General features: G+C 48.6%; 1 protein-coding gene across 1 annotated transcript in view; it reads right to left on the minus strand.

Annotated features, from left to right (window-relative positions):
- Positions 1-12,686, minus strand: part of NIN (ninein) — a 99,269-nt gene extending 86,583 nt beyond the window's left edge. Inside the window, exons 1-3 of the mRNA XM_079767563.1 lie at positions 12,396-12,686; positions 11,824-11,877; positions 2,743-2,946 (exon numbers count right to left, since the gene is read on the minus strand). Coding sequence (XP_079623689.1) covers positions 2,743-2,925 — 183 coding nt within the window. The 5' untranslated portion in view covers positions 2,926-2,946; positions 11,824-11,877; positions 12,396-12,686. The remainder of the gene's footprint in view (positions 1-2,742; positions 2,947-11,823; positions 11,878-12,395) is intronic.
- Between the last annotated feature and the right edge of the window lie 425 nt (positions 12,687-13,111).

Raw genomic sequence — 13,111 nt, forward strand, 5'->3', positions numbered from 1 at the left:
GGGATAATAATACAATAACTAGTGAATAATAATACAGGAATAAACTGTGCTTCGTGTACTCACAACTGTAAACCTACTTTTTCCCCACCCTGTATAACCACTGTGCGGGGGGAATATGGTTTCAAGTTATAAAGCAAGATCAGACAGATGAATGGAAACATAATTTGGGGGTAAATGGCTTATTAGAAAAATTCATGGAAATGGCAAATCGATTTAAATTACTTTCCTTAACAACTGTCAAAAGAAACATTGGGCTTTAAGAAAAAAAAAAAAGAACAAAGAATTATTTAAGATGGATTTTAAAAGAAAATAATAGACAATATTCATGTTCTTAGTTGAGGAGGACAGTGCTTTTTATCTTATTTATTTTCAAGGAAACATGACTAATTGAGCCTAATTCCAATAAAGGTAAATTTAAAGTTTTATTTTATTTTAAAATTATATTTGTTAAGATTTAAAAGATAAAATTAAAACCAGGAAACTGATCAATACTGTGCATCCAAAAGCCAATTTAATGGAAAACCATAGTTTACAATAAACATAAGTTGCACCCATAAGACTAGTAGAATGCCTGGACATGCAGGACACATACAACACAATACATATCTGTTGAATTAATGAACAGATGACTATATTTAGATTTGTCATGCTTCTACTCCCTTCTCCTGTTTTATTAAACCAAACTCCTAACCCTTTTAAGTTTTCTATAAATAATATCTGAAGAGAAAACATATGGCTGACATTAAAAACTTAGCATTTTACAACTTCTGACTCTACTCAATATACCCAAGAAGGTGCTAGCACATGGATTGCTTCTGTGAATTCTGAGGAATTTTTCCCCCACATTTTAAAATTATAGACCATATAGTGTCTTAACAGCATATGGCCACGTTTATGCGATCATCTGAGAATAATTCAATTTCATAAAAAATGCAAATGGAACATAGTGTATTAATTCATGGCAGCCCTGCTCTCAAGGCCATCACCAGGAACTCCCACATGAAATCAATATGCAGACATCTATTTAACTTTTATCACAGGCTCACTAAGTAAATATCACGCTACGGACCACTTAGGTGTTCCTTATTCACAGGCAAACAGCAGACATGAAAAGCGGGCTGGTTGTGTCAGGTCGTTAACAAATCAATCGATAACTGCTCCCCTGTTCCAGTTTGCCAAATGAGGGCGAAGATGTGCAACATCTGGACAGCAAACTGCGAACCTGCTGCCGAGGTGTGATCTGTTTACAGCAGGGGCTCCCATGGTTACACTGCCTCCAACACATCTCTCAAGGAAACCTTAAGTTCTATTCTGTCCTCTTGGGCTTTAATGAGCATTAAATGAGATTCCCCTCTTTCATACTATTTCTTAGACCCCGACAAGCCTGAGATCTCCACGGCCCACAGTGGAAACGCTACTCCTTTGCCTCCCCAAAGCGCCTGGGAGTGAGGCAGAACTAAAAAGCTCCTGTGTACATTACATGATGAGGAGCAAATGGTTTAATCCTCAAATCCCCCATTTCTACGGGTTTCCAAGCAAAATTTTTAGCATTTTGGGGGGACCACATGTATTCACACATAGCTAACGCCTCCAAAGTGACCAAGAATGACCCCAGTTTTGCAAAAACTTAGTTTTTTTTCCTTTAAGTCTGAGCCCTGTTAAACACCACATTCATGGTGCCAGCCCCTGAGAATATTACCCTTTGGCATTAATTTCAGGGTGGTTGCTACTCCTGTCTGTCTCACGTTACAGAGAGCCAGGGCATCCTACAGAGTCTGAGGTCACTTACCCAACTTGTCAGCTAAGAAACAATGAAAATGAAGCGAAGAAAAGGAAGTTCAGTCACTGGAATAAAGTTGAGATCCCCAACTGCTTCCTCAGTTTATACCACATGCTAGAAACTCCTGTCTACAAAGTGACGGCAAGCAGAGCTCAAAAGTACTGCCCGTTTTCTCCTCTCATTCATTCAAAAAAATCAACAGGCAGGTTCAACCCAAAGCCATACACATGATGCTCTTAATAATATTTATGAGAATGGAAGGCAATATCGGGTCGTGACGGATCAAACATCCTCCCCACTAACAGCAAGAGGGGCAAAAAAGATCTCCGTGACTTGATCTACAGGGAGAACATGACTATTTGTTGTCAAACGCAGAAGTTAACATCAGCACACACACAGCCCTGCTGGAAGCGAGTCGTGCTGGGTTTTAAATGAGCCTGCACTGTATTTACTTATCCTCCTGTCTTATTTCCTGGGTGAAGAGTTTAATTAATACTTCACCCCAGAAACAATCCACAGCAGAAAGGGCTTTATCGGGAGTAAAATTCGTAACGGCAATCTGCTCTCCTGTGAATGGAGCCTCCTTACTGCACTCCCATTCTCTGCCCTGGAAATCCGGCACCTCCCTGCTGGCTCAGTGGTGAAAGTGGAGTCCATACAACGATCCACGAGTAACAAGAAAAAGGTAGGAAAACATCTTCTTGTGACCTCTTTTTCTCTCTTTATCTAAGATGCTCAGGGCACACCTTTCCAGGGTGCAAATCATAGCAAGACCTCATCTCCCGAGCAAACTGCACGGTACCTCACGCCCGTTACATTTGGTCTGTGTCTCAGGTTAAGAGCTGAGGGCGCACACAGCCAGGATGTCAGAAACAAGTTGCAATAGGTGTGGTTTGCCCCACCCCCAGCGCCCCGACAGAAACCGCACCCACTTCCACCCGGTGCTCTTCCCCAGGCCTTACCCTGCCCAAGAGGTTGTCCTGAAGCAGCGTCTCTTGCAGCACCGGGGCCACCTCCTCCAAGCTCAACATGTGGCAAAGGTCGGTGAGTTCCTCCTGTCCCAGGGACCCAGTGCCCGTCGTGTCAAAACTGTCAAACAGCTCCTTGAGTCGGGCCTCATGCTGGTCCTGCTCCACCTCATCCATCCCATAGCCCACAGCGCTCACCTGTGCGGGACAGAGACAAGGTCAAGTGGTGGCAGCCCCTGGAATCCTGCCACTGCCACCCCTCGGCACCACTATCCCTATCCTCTGCACGCCCTGGTCCCCTCGTGCAGGCCAAAAGGGACCTTGGTGAGAGCCAGCAGGAGAGGGAATACTCACACCCACCAGCGAGAGCATGGGTCTCTCCGGGACCAGCCCTGACCAGTCCCATGCACTCCCACAGGCACACCCACAAGGTCCGGTCACCACGGGCTAACTTTACCAGAATGAGGGAGTCTTGTAGGCAGAAGGGCACCCCCACAGGTGAGCAGCCAGTCTCTCAAACTCAAGACTGAGAGCGATTCTCTATCAGCTCATCTGGCCCAGGACTTACAGACAGTGAAAGGCCACTTCTGACACCCAGTCCCTTTCAAATAAAGTAACTGCTGGTGTCAACAGACCACAGGACCAGAGCTTCCATGCATGTCCGCACGCTCTAGTCGACCTGTCCAGATGTTGCAGTCGCTGGCTGGATGAGCTGCTGCTTAGTTTCTCTTCCTGCAGCCTAGATGTCCCCGTTGCAATTAGACCAAATGGTTGCAGCAGAAAGCACTGGATGAGCACGTCTGATACAAAACCACCTCCCTGTTTACATGGGACCAAATGCCTTTTCCAAGAGTTCCTCAGAAAAGCAACTCAATGAACCATTGGTGCAATTGCATGAGGTGTGACAGGAAGAGTATTCCCTGAAGTTGGCTTTAGTCCCAGGGAGGTTTAGGTAATGATTAGTTGCCTAGAGAGAGGAGAAAACAATACTCCAACCTTTCAGACGGTGAGGTTCGAAGGAGCCACAGATCATATGAATCTCACAGAATCTCAGGGGACCTCTAGCATCTATGCCATTGCCCCCCTGCATCTCTCTGACCCACCCAAACCCCAGACCTTCTGCTTTCCCACTTTCCATGGGATCAGTAAAAACACGGAGTCATCTATAACTCTCACAATCATTTTTACTAAAATTATCCTATCTAATAAAAGAGTAATATGCAAATTGACCATCACTCCAACACACAAGATGGCTGCCACAAGATGGTCAGCAGGGGAGGGCAGTTGGGAGGGACCAGGCCTGCAAGGGAGGACAGTTGTGGGCGATCAGGCCAGCAGGAGAGGGCAGTTGGGAGGGACCAGGCATACAAGGGAGGGCAGTTGTGGGCGATCAAGCCTGCAGGGGAGGGCAGTTAGGGGTGACCAGGCTGGCAGAGGAGGGAAGTTGGGGGCGACCAGGCCTGCAGGGAAGGGCAGTTGGGGGGGACCAGGCCTGCAGGGGAGGGCAGTTAGGGGCAAACAGGCTGGCAGGGGAGTCGTTAGGGGGTGATCAGTCTGGCAGGCAGAAGCGGTTAGGGGCAATCAGGAAGGCAGGCAGGTGAGCAGTCCTGGATTGTGAGAGGGATCGGGCCTAAACGGGCAGTCGGACATCTCTCGAGGGGTCCCAGATTGGAGAGTGTGCAGGCTGGGCTGAGGAACACACACCCCCCCGTGCACGAATTTCGTGCACGGGGCCTCTAGTACATCATAAAGTACTAGGTACATCATACTTGAAGAATGATACCTGTTTATTTGCTTGCACAATAGTTCATGTATAATGTGTCGGGCCTTCCCATCAGAGTCGGGCACCTGCACATCTGAAGGTACCTTCCCCATGATGCAATGGAAGCCACCCATGACCTATACCCTTGAGACGATGACCTCAGCTCTCTGAAACAAGGCTCTCAGAACCAGCCCTGGACTGTAAAAAGCAGCACCTTTAAAAAAAGGTTTCTTTATCTTGCAATATAATTTGTATTGTGATAAAAAGCCACATAACATGAAACCCAGCCTTCTAAAATTTTAAGTGTGCAGTAGTATTGTTCATTACATCGTGTACATTGTTGTACAGCAGATCTCTAGATCTTTTTCATCTTATGTGACAAGCTCTATACTCCCAGCCCAGCAACTCTTCCTGCCCCCTCCCCAGCCCCTGCAAACACCATCCTACTTTGAAAAGCAGCACTTTTAAGTAAAACAAGCTGTGGGTCAGAAACTCTAACTTAGAGGTGATGTTCCATGGAGCAGATCATTACAACATGGGAAGTGTGTGAGCTGAGGTGTTGAACACGGCCAGAATTGAAAATAAGAAAGCCTTCCATACAAATCAATGATGCTCTAGGCTGTGTGGCTTTCTTTCTACCGACAACTGGACAAAACATGACAAGGTGAAACAGAGCCCCGATCTTCCTGATCTTCAGCAGAACCAGGTGGGTGGAGTGGCGCCCCTCTGGTCCAGACTCCTGGTGTGAGAAGGTCTCTCCTAATTATCAGTCTTCATATTACTAAGGTGCTGCTGGTTCTGGCTACCTTCCGGGCTGGTCTGTTGGGTTAACTAATCACCATGTCAATGTTTTCAAACGAAGTTGAGAGTGCTATATAAACATCAAAGCAACAGAAACAAAACACCAAGGTGTTAAGCAAAGCCACAAAAGTTGGGAATTTATAAGAGGCAAGGCTTGGCTAATGAGATCCACTTAGCGTCTGCCAGTTAATTGTCAGCTAAGATCTGCTGAGAATCCCCAAGGTGCTCTGGGGTTTTCAGGGTTGCCATAGCTCTCAGACTCACTCTCTTGAGTTTAACTGTCCCTTGGGCTGTAATCTGACCAACTTCATAAATGTCAGACTATTCTGCTTTTGCTTGATTTTGCATATTAAAAAAACCCAAAGAAAAAGAATTCTAACACTTCCTCTTTTAAGAACTATTTTTAAGGGTTGGGACTTGTCCATCTAAACCAATGAAAAAGGGCCATAAAACTCACAATATACCAAGGAGTCCTGAGCTGATTCATGGCTTTGAATTTGATAGACTATCATGCCCTGCTCTTTGAGAGGTCACTGGATTTTTGCTAGATAAAACTTCTTTCATTTTACAGTAGCTTTCTTTTCTTTCTTTCTTTCTTTTTTTTTTTTAATCTCTGTATTTCATCTCTCTCCTTCCCAAGACACCATGCTTAGGAGAACATTCTTTTCACTTAAGGGGGAAAACAGCCCTACCCCTGCAGAACAAAGGATCGAAGGATCGTATGTAAGGAAACATCCAAAAGATGTTACATATGGTGACAAGTTGTCAGTACTCTTCTGGCACAGAATGCATGTTTACTGGTTGATATCATTCCCCAAATGTTCATCAGTAATTTCATGTGCAAGAATTTTGTTCTCCCCACTTGCCAGAAATTTTTTTAAGGAGAAGGTCCACAACTTCTATTTCTTTTATAGTGTCCCCCAAACGCACAGTACAGTGTGATCCTTGCACCAGGACGCAGTAAACACGGACTGACTGGGTATATGGAGATTTCTTTTTTAAATATATTTTATTGATTTTTCACAGAGAGGAAGGAAGAGGGATAGAGAGCTAGAAACATCGATGAGAGAGAGACATCGACCAGCTGCCTCCTGCACACCCCCCACCGGGGGATGTGCCCGCAACCAATGTACATGCCCTTGACCGGAATCGAACCCGGGACCTTCCAGTCCGCAGACCGATGGAGATTTCTTGAGTGGAAACTTATCCTGAATGAGAGCTACAGAAATAAATGAGCACACAAAGAGTTTGAAATGCCTATTTCTTCCACAAACACACCTCTACTCCTCCATCCCCCACCTCAATCCAACCTTTTTTCAAAGGCATTTTCAGTCCCAGACGTAGCCAACAGAAGTAGAAAGCCAGCACCCACTGCCAAACTGTATCATACAGAGTCGCCCACCTGAAGTTTGGTTCAAGGAGTAAGTAAATGAGCCAGTGGATTCTCACCCTTGAGCTGCGTTTGTTTGTTATGGAACGTGGCTTTGGGGGACAGTCTGTCTAAAGGCCTCCTCGTTCATAGAACGGGAAGGGTAATACCCATCTGGAAGGGTTGTCCTGAGGGTTAAATATGGTAAGCAACTGAGAGTAGCAAATCCCAGAGAAAGCTGATACAAGAGGGGAATTGAGAAAACCACCAAGAAAATATGTGTGACGTACAAAGAAGGGGTTAAACTGAAGAGAGGTAACTCACACAGGCCCATCAGCCACAGATCTGCCTTTACAGGCGCAGAGCAGGAGCGGTGGATGCCAGAATCCAGAGAGCAAGAACGGGCAGGGTACATGTGATGTATATTAAAATGCTATATTGCTAAACGATATTGGCAGCAGGTAATGTTCAATGTTGCCTCAATCGTTAAAGGCAGATTGTTAATAAACTTAATGTGAAACAAAAGCAGAAAGGCTGAAATATAGTTGGGAGTTCAGCAGAAACAATTTTTTAAAAAATTTCCGAGCAGTTACTATAAGTCTGGCCTATGCAGAGTGCTTTACCTATATGATCTCATTGAATCTTCCTAATACTTTAGATAGATTTCACCTTCCCACTTAAGATGCAGAAATTGGGGGCTGGCAGAAGTACAGAACTTGTCTAAGAATTAAACACAAACATGGGTGTGAGCCAACATTGGAACCCTGGTCTGACTCTGAACTCTACTGCCTCTCAATCCTACACGTAGTAACTCTTGAATGGGGCCCCTGCAATGACATCATCGGCAAATCACTTCTCTCCGCCTTTTATGTGTCAACCAGCTGAACTGTACCCGGTACTAGACACCATGGCCGCAGGCTCCTCCAGGTCGGAATGGGGAATGGTGGGTCCTTCCTCCCTCCCACCCTTGAGCCATTTATTGAATATTTATAGCCTCCCGGGCATTAGGGATACACAGAAAAAGCAATCTCTTTTTACTCAAGCAGCTTTGGGATTTGGAGCAAGGAAGACATACATTTGTATGTAAAAATGATCTTGAAGAATCCCATCTCTTCCATAATGGGCAAAGTCCAGGGATTGAGAGCTGTTAAATGAATTCCCCCAAACACTTAAATAGGTCTAATCTGTGCAACTCAACGCTTCCCGGAGTCAAAGCCTAACTAACGGACACCCGCCAAGGACGGGAATCTTACTCAGAGATGAAGAGAGTTGGGTTTGGAGTCATGAATCTTTTTTCAAATGGCAAAGAACAATTCCAGTTTTATAAAAGCCTGCCACCAACCTGGGCCTCCCTTCAACCATCTACCTTCCCGACTGAACTGTCAAAAGCCTTTGCCACTCCTCTGGAACAAAAGGGCAGTGTGGGCAATATTTTGAAGTTCTAACTGGGGCTGGTTAAATAAGAGGCAGATGCACAGAGCCATTAATCAAAACATTTACCACCCATAATGAGAACTATTCGGAGCATTTTCCTTCCAAATAACTCAAAACAAGGCTGCCAAAATGCGCAGACCCTGACAGGGAGGTCCACGGCAGAGCTGTGTCATTGTGCTCTACCCGGCAGCCCTGGCTGATGAAGTCACCGTGCCAACTGGGGCTGGGAGAGACATAGGTGCGGGTGCAGCTGGAACGATGAAGTCCCCATCGTAAGGCCAGCATGAAGTGGATGCCTGAACTTGTGAACTTTCCAGCATCCAAGATAGAGAAAGGAGCTCGTAAGAATGGCACCCCAGCCAAAGGGGACGTCTGTTCCGGGCCACAGGGAGTGAAAGGGGGACAAAGCCTGGCAGGGAAGGCCAAGTAATAAATGAGCACAATGCCAGAGCCCCTCGCCCAGGCCTTTTATTTCCCCTCCAGATGGTCCAGCAGCTGAACAGCTACGAGGAATGTCTGCATGTCCCTCCTGGCTCAGCCGCTTTCGCTGGGTGTTATAATAGATGCTTTTGGGTCTGTGATCAGACATAGCTGCTGGGGGCCCACAGACCAGACAGTGGCCACCAAGTGACTAATTTAGTTACTTTATAACTAAAACGATAAACAAGCTTTCACCGTTTGGCAAATCAGAGCCTCATAATGCCAATGATCAGATTAAAATGTTTCCTTTTCTTCTCTCTTTTCTGCACTTTTGATTTGCTGCGAAGATTCCCAGCCTTACTCTTTTGGACTAATTTCAGTATAAAATGAAATAGGGACAAGACTAAATTTAAGTTTAGCAAAAGCTTAATAGAAAAAGCAATTGTCCCCATTTACGTAGTTATATGGAATATTTCTGCCCAAAACTGCTGCTCACACTAATTACTGTGCGATAGCCTCCTCTCTGCTCAGATAGCACCTCATTTCCAGCTGGATACCAAAAGCACAAAGAGTATCAACAAGAATAAAATCATGGTATAAAAATATAACACAAAAGCTTAAATGCCACCACACAGAGAGAGAGAAAAAAAGCCACATTAAATTAGAAAGAATAACCACCTTTGCTAATACACTATAAAATTTAATTTTGCTAAGGGTATCCTACTAGTATTCAATCTAAAACATAAACTTAGTATTTTACTATCCTGAATGATGTAGCAAAGCCAAGCTTTTGTTAACTCTAACAGCAAGGTGGATTACCCAATCAAGTTGTTACCTCGGGACAGCTGGAGGAATAAAATCATGAGCCTCGAACACTGTAGGGTCAATAACCTGTAATCAGCTACCAAGTAAAACTACAGAATCAAAAAACTGGGGCCTGTTTGTCACTTTCTTAAAAGAAACTGTTGGTAACAACTTTCACTTCTTGAGCCATATTAACTCACATTAATGTAAAATGCCTGCAGGTATGAGAACAGTTTGTTGGGATCAACGTGAAGAGCTTCACTTTTTACATCTATAAACAATAGGTTTTCTCAACTTGGTTTTTTTAAGTGAGCATTAGGACAGGAATACTTTGTAATTTTCCCATCCAAAAGCTGCAATAAATGGTTAATTGCTGCTCTAAGTTGCAATACAGACACATCCTCCTAATTTCAAAGTTGCTCACTTGCATATACCCATCATCTTTTTAAAGTTCTATTTTATTTGTAATTAAGATAAAATATCTTTTTTTGCAAGCTTCAGTATGTCTCTTCATAAGCCCCTGCCCAACAAATGTATGTTCAATAGCCAGAATTCAAACCACACAATTTACTGGCCTACAAATGAATCGGCCTCTACAAAAATAAACCTCCTGAAAAGACTTTAGGCTGTCTGCCTCAAACATGCTCTGGTTAAACTTGCCAACCCTTTATCAAGGTTAGCCTGATAAAAATGTATTTTCATTATCAACATAAAGTGGAAGCATCAAGATGGCTGAAATGTTAGTTTAGAAAGCCATTTGCAGTGACATTTAAAACCATTTATTTGAACAACACTTAACGTATGATAAGAATGTTGCCTATTAAGATTGGCTGTTCAGAATTCATTGGAGCCCTGTTCTCCCCCTCTGTGACAGTTAATATCTTTTGGTATTAAGGATCATCACATACTTAAAAGGGAGGTGGGGGGGGGTGGAAGAGACCAAGAAAAAAGACACCCATGCCATTCTGAGTAAGTGCCTATTGAAATGACTGATCCGTGACATTTTAATGCAAAGACTGTGCCTGTGATGGCTTCCTTCCCGTTGTCCCCTGTAAAGCCTTTTCCTGCCTTTGCCCCATGTTCGACCCATCTGGAACATCCATAAGTCCTACCCCTTATCTATGCCCGGCTCAGAATGCTTTCCTCTAAGCTGTCACCAGAGAATAGGTGAAAGTAAACAAATCTGCCAAGAAACTCCCCAGCAGTTCCCTTGACCTCCCTAAGGACATTGACAACAGCTGAGGAGACCATAAGAAACTGGTTTTGCATTCAGCCTACAAGGTTACTCTTACACGTAGTCCGGGAATGTTCACAGCCCCCTCCAACGCCAAACAAGATCTGCCAATATTCTAGGTCAGCCACCAATGTGCTTGCCACTAGAGAAGATCAAGATAAAATTAAGCTGACACTGAAAAACAAACAAGCCCCAGACAAAACATTTCCTCCTTGCAGAATGTTGAGCCTCAGGAAAGAAGTAAACATAAGCATTTATTTTGATTGTGGAGGGTCTCAGGAGCTTAGCCATGTGCCACAGTGGACTTTATTAGGATTCCAATCCTAAACAGCTACCACCTCACTCACAAAAGACAACCAAGCCATCTGATCTCATTTCACAAATTCAGGAGTTAAGTTGTATGGCAAGCCCATCTCGGGAATTCCTCAACAGCAGGAGGGGATCTGTTCCCGTGAAGTCAAGACAGCAGCAGATCTCATTATAGCTTAGTTGTCTAGACACCGGGTACCTGGAGGAACCATCTTCCCAGCCCCCCATTTAACGTGCAGGGTTGGGGCTAGGAAATCGCCTCTTCCTATCTCTCTCGCTTTCAACGTCACAGAAAGAGCCCTCTGCAGGCAACTGTTCCCACCAGCTCTGTCCTTTTGTCAGGGACCGGTTTGGTGGCTGCAGAAGCCCCGCTCCGGGACCCTGGACGCGGCTCCCGCAGAAACTCCACACTTGATTCTGCTGCGCTGGCGAGCAGGGCTTCCAGGCAACAGAGTATCATTTTGTTCTTTTCCCTTTCTTAGTAGTAAATTGCCCTGGGAAAGTCTTTCCATATGTATCGATCCCACACCCCTGGGGAAAATCACACTTTAAGGGTAGCTAGCTCTCCGACACTCCAGACAGCCCAGGCTCACACCTCGGGTTTCTCCAGACAGGGCTCTCTTCAGGTGCTCCATCACAAGGCTGCCTGGGTGGCACACGGCAACAGAACCAACCACCCTCTCTGCTCCCTCGGGGACTCAGGTCCGCTCCTGGACCAACACAGAGTGGCCGCTTTCCGCTGGCGGCTGCGGGATGGGGCCACGCGGTGGAGGAGGTGCCCAGACCCGCTGCGCCGCCGGGCGGGCGCGGAGGCCAGGTCCCTGGCAACCCTGCGATGGAGAGGCGTCCACAACCCGCCGGCCCATCGCCGCCCCCAGAAACCTCAGACACCCCCTTGTATGGCCAGACCGCACGCCCCCTGCCCGCGGCGTCCTCGCCTACCTTCCGTCGGCCTCTCCGTCGCGCCCGCACAGCCGGCCGGCCGCCTCCAGGGCCCTGCAAAGCCAAGGCGGGCGCTTTGTTAGGGCGCCGGGAGCGGGACAATACTTCGCGGGCGGCGCCGAGGTTCGGGACGGGCGTCCTTCAAAAGGACGCGACCGGGAACCCGCGCGACCGTCATTTCCATATGTAAGGACCCAGCTTTTACCAACGTGCGGCTCCCGGGGGCTGCGGCGCGCGCCGTCCCCGCCCCCGGCCCGCCCCCGCCCCCGCCCGCGCCTCCACGACCCGCCCCTCCTCCCGCCGCCGAAGCCGCCCCCTCCCCGCCGGGCCCCCCGGGAGCGTTCGGGCAGGACTGGCCTCCAGGCCACTCGCTTCCTCGAGGCTGCTCCCTGCACCCGGCCCGCGGGGACAGCTCCCGCTCCGGCCCCGGGCCCCGGAGGGGAAGCCCCAGCCTGTCCCGGTGCCTGGTACGCCCGGGCGTGCAGGGCGCCCCGACGGCGCGGGGGCAGCGCGAGGCCTCCGAGCACCCCCAGGCCGCAGGCGGGGGTCCCGGAAGCGGGCTTCTCGCTTACCGCGTGCGGGGGCTCAGGCGCCGGTGGCCGCCGCGGGGACCATGGCCGCGGGTGCACGCAAGCTCTCACGCGCCGGCAGCGGCAGCGGGACGGCCGCGCCCAGCGCGCTCGGCTCCCGGCTCGGCCGCGGCCACCCGGAGCTCTGGGCGCCGGTGGGAAGGGCCGGGCGGGCGCGGGGAGGAGGAGCCGGGGCGGTGCCGGCCCGGGCGCGGCTCCTCCTCCGCGACCCGCGCTGCTGGGGCGGCGGAGGGGAGAGCGCCGAGCGTCCGCGGGGTCTGTCTCCCCGACCTGGACCCGGAGTGCCCCCCGGGGTCCCAACTGCTCGGGTCGACGAAGCCCCGAGAAGCCCCGGTCGCGTCTTGGCTGCCGCGTGACGCTGGGGGGCGGGGGCGGGGGCGGTCGCTTCGAGATTTGAACTTGGAGCGGCCAGGGCTCAAGGGGGTGCAGATGGAGGAGACCAGAGCCCCGAGGTCGCCGCGGGACAGAGACTGGCGCGTCCACCGTTCCACCCCCTGCCCGCTCGCTCCCGGGCCTTGCAAACGCGCCCTCACACACCCCGCTGCGCCCCGACACCCGCGGCCACTTCTGGGTGCGGAGGAAAGGCCCGCCTCCAGCCAGTGGTACTTGGGGGTGAGGATTTGGGCGCCTCTTGCCCTCGGCAGCCCCGAACTTGTCAGCCCGGGAGCGCCCGTGGGCCGTTCTTGGAGGAAAGGTCC

This window comes from Cnephaeus nilssonii (genome assembly GCF_951640355.1).
Source record: "Cnephaeus nilssonii genome assembly, chromosome: 4".
NCBI classification, from domain to species: Eukaryota; Metazoa; Chordata; class Mammalia; order Chiroptera; family Vespertilionidae; genus Cnephaeus; species Cnephaeus nilssonii.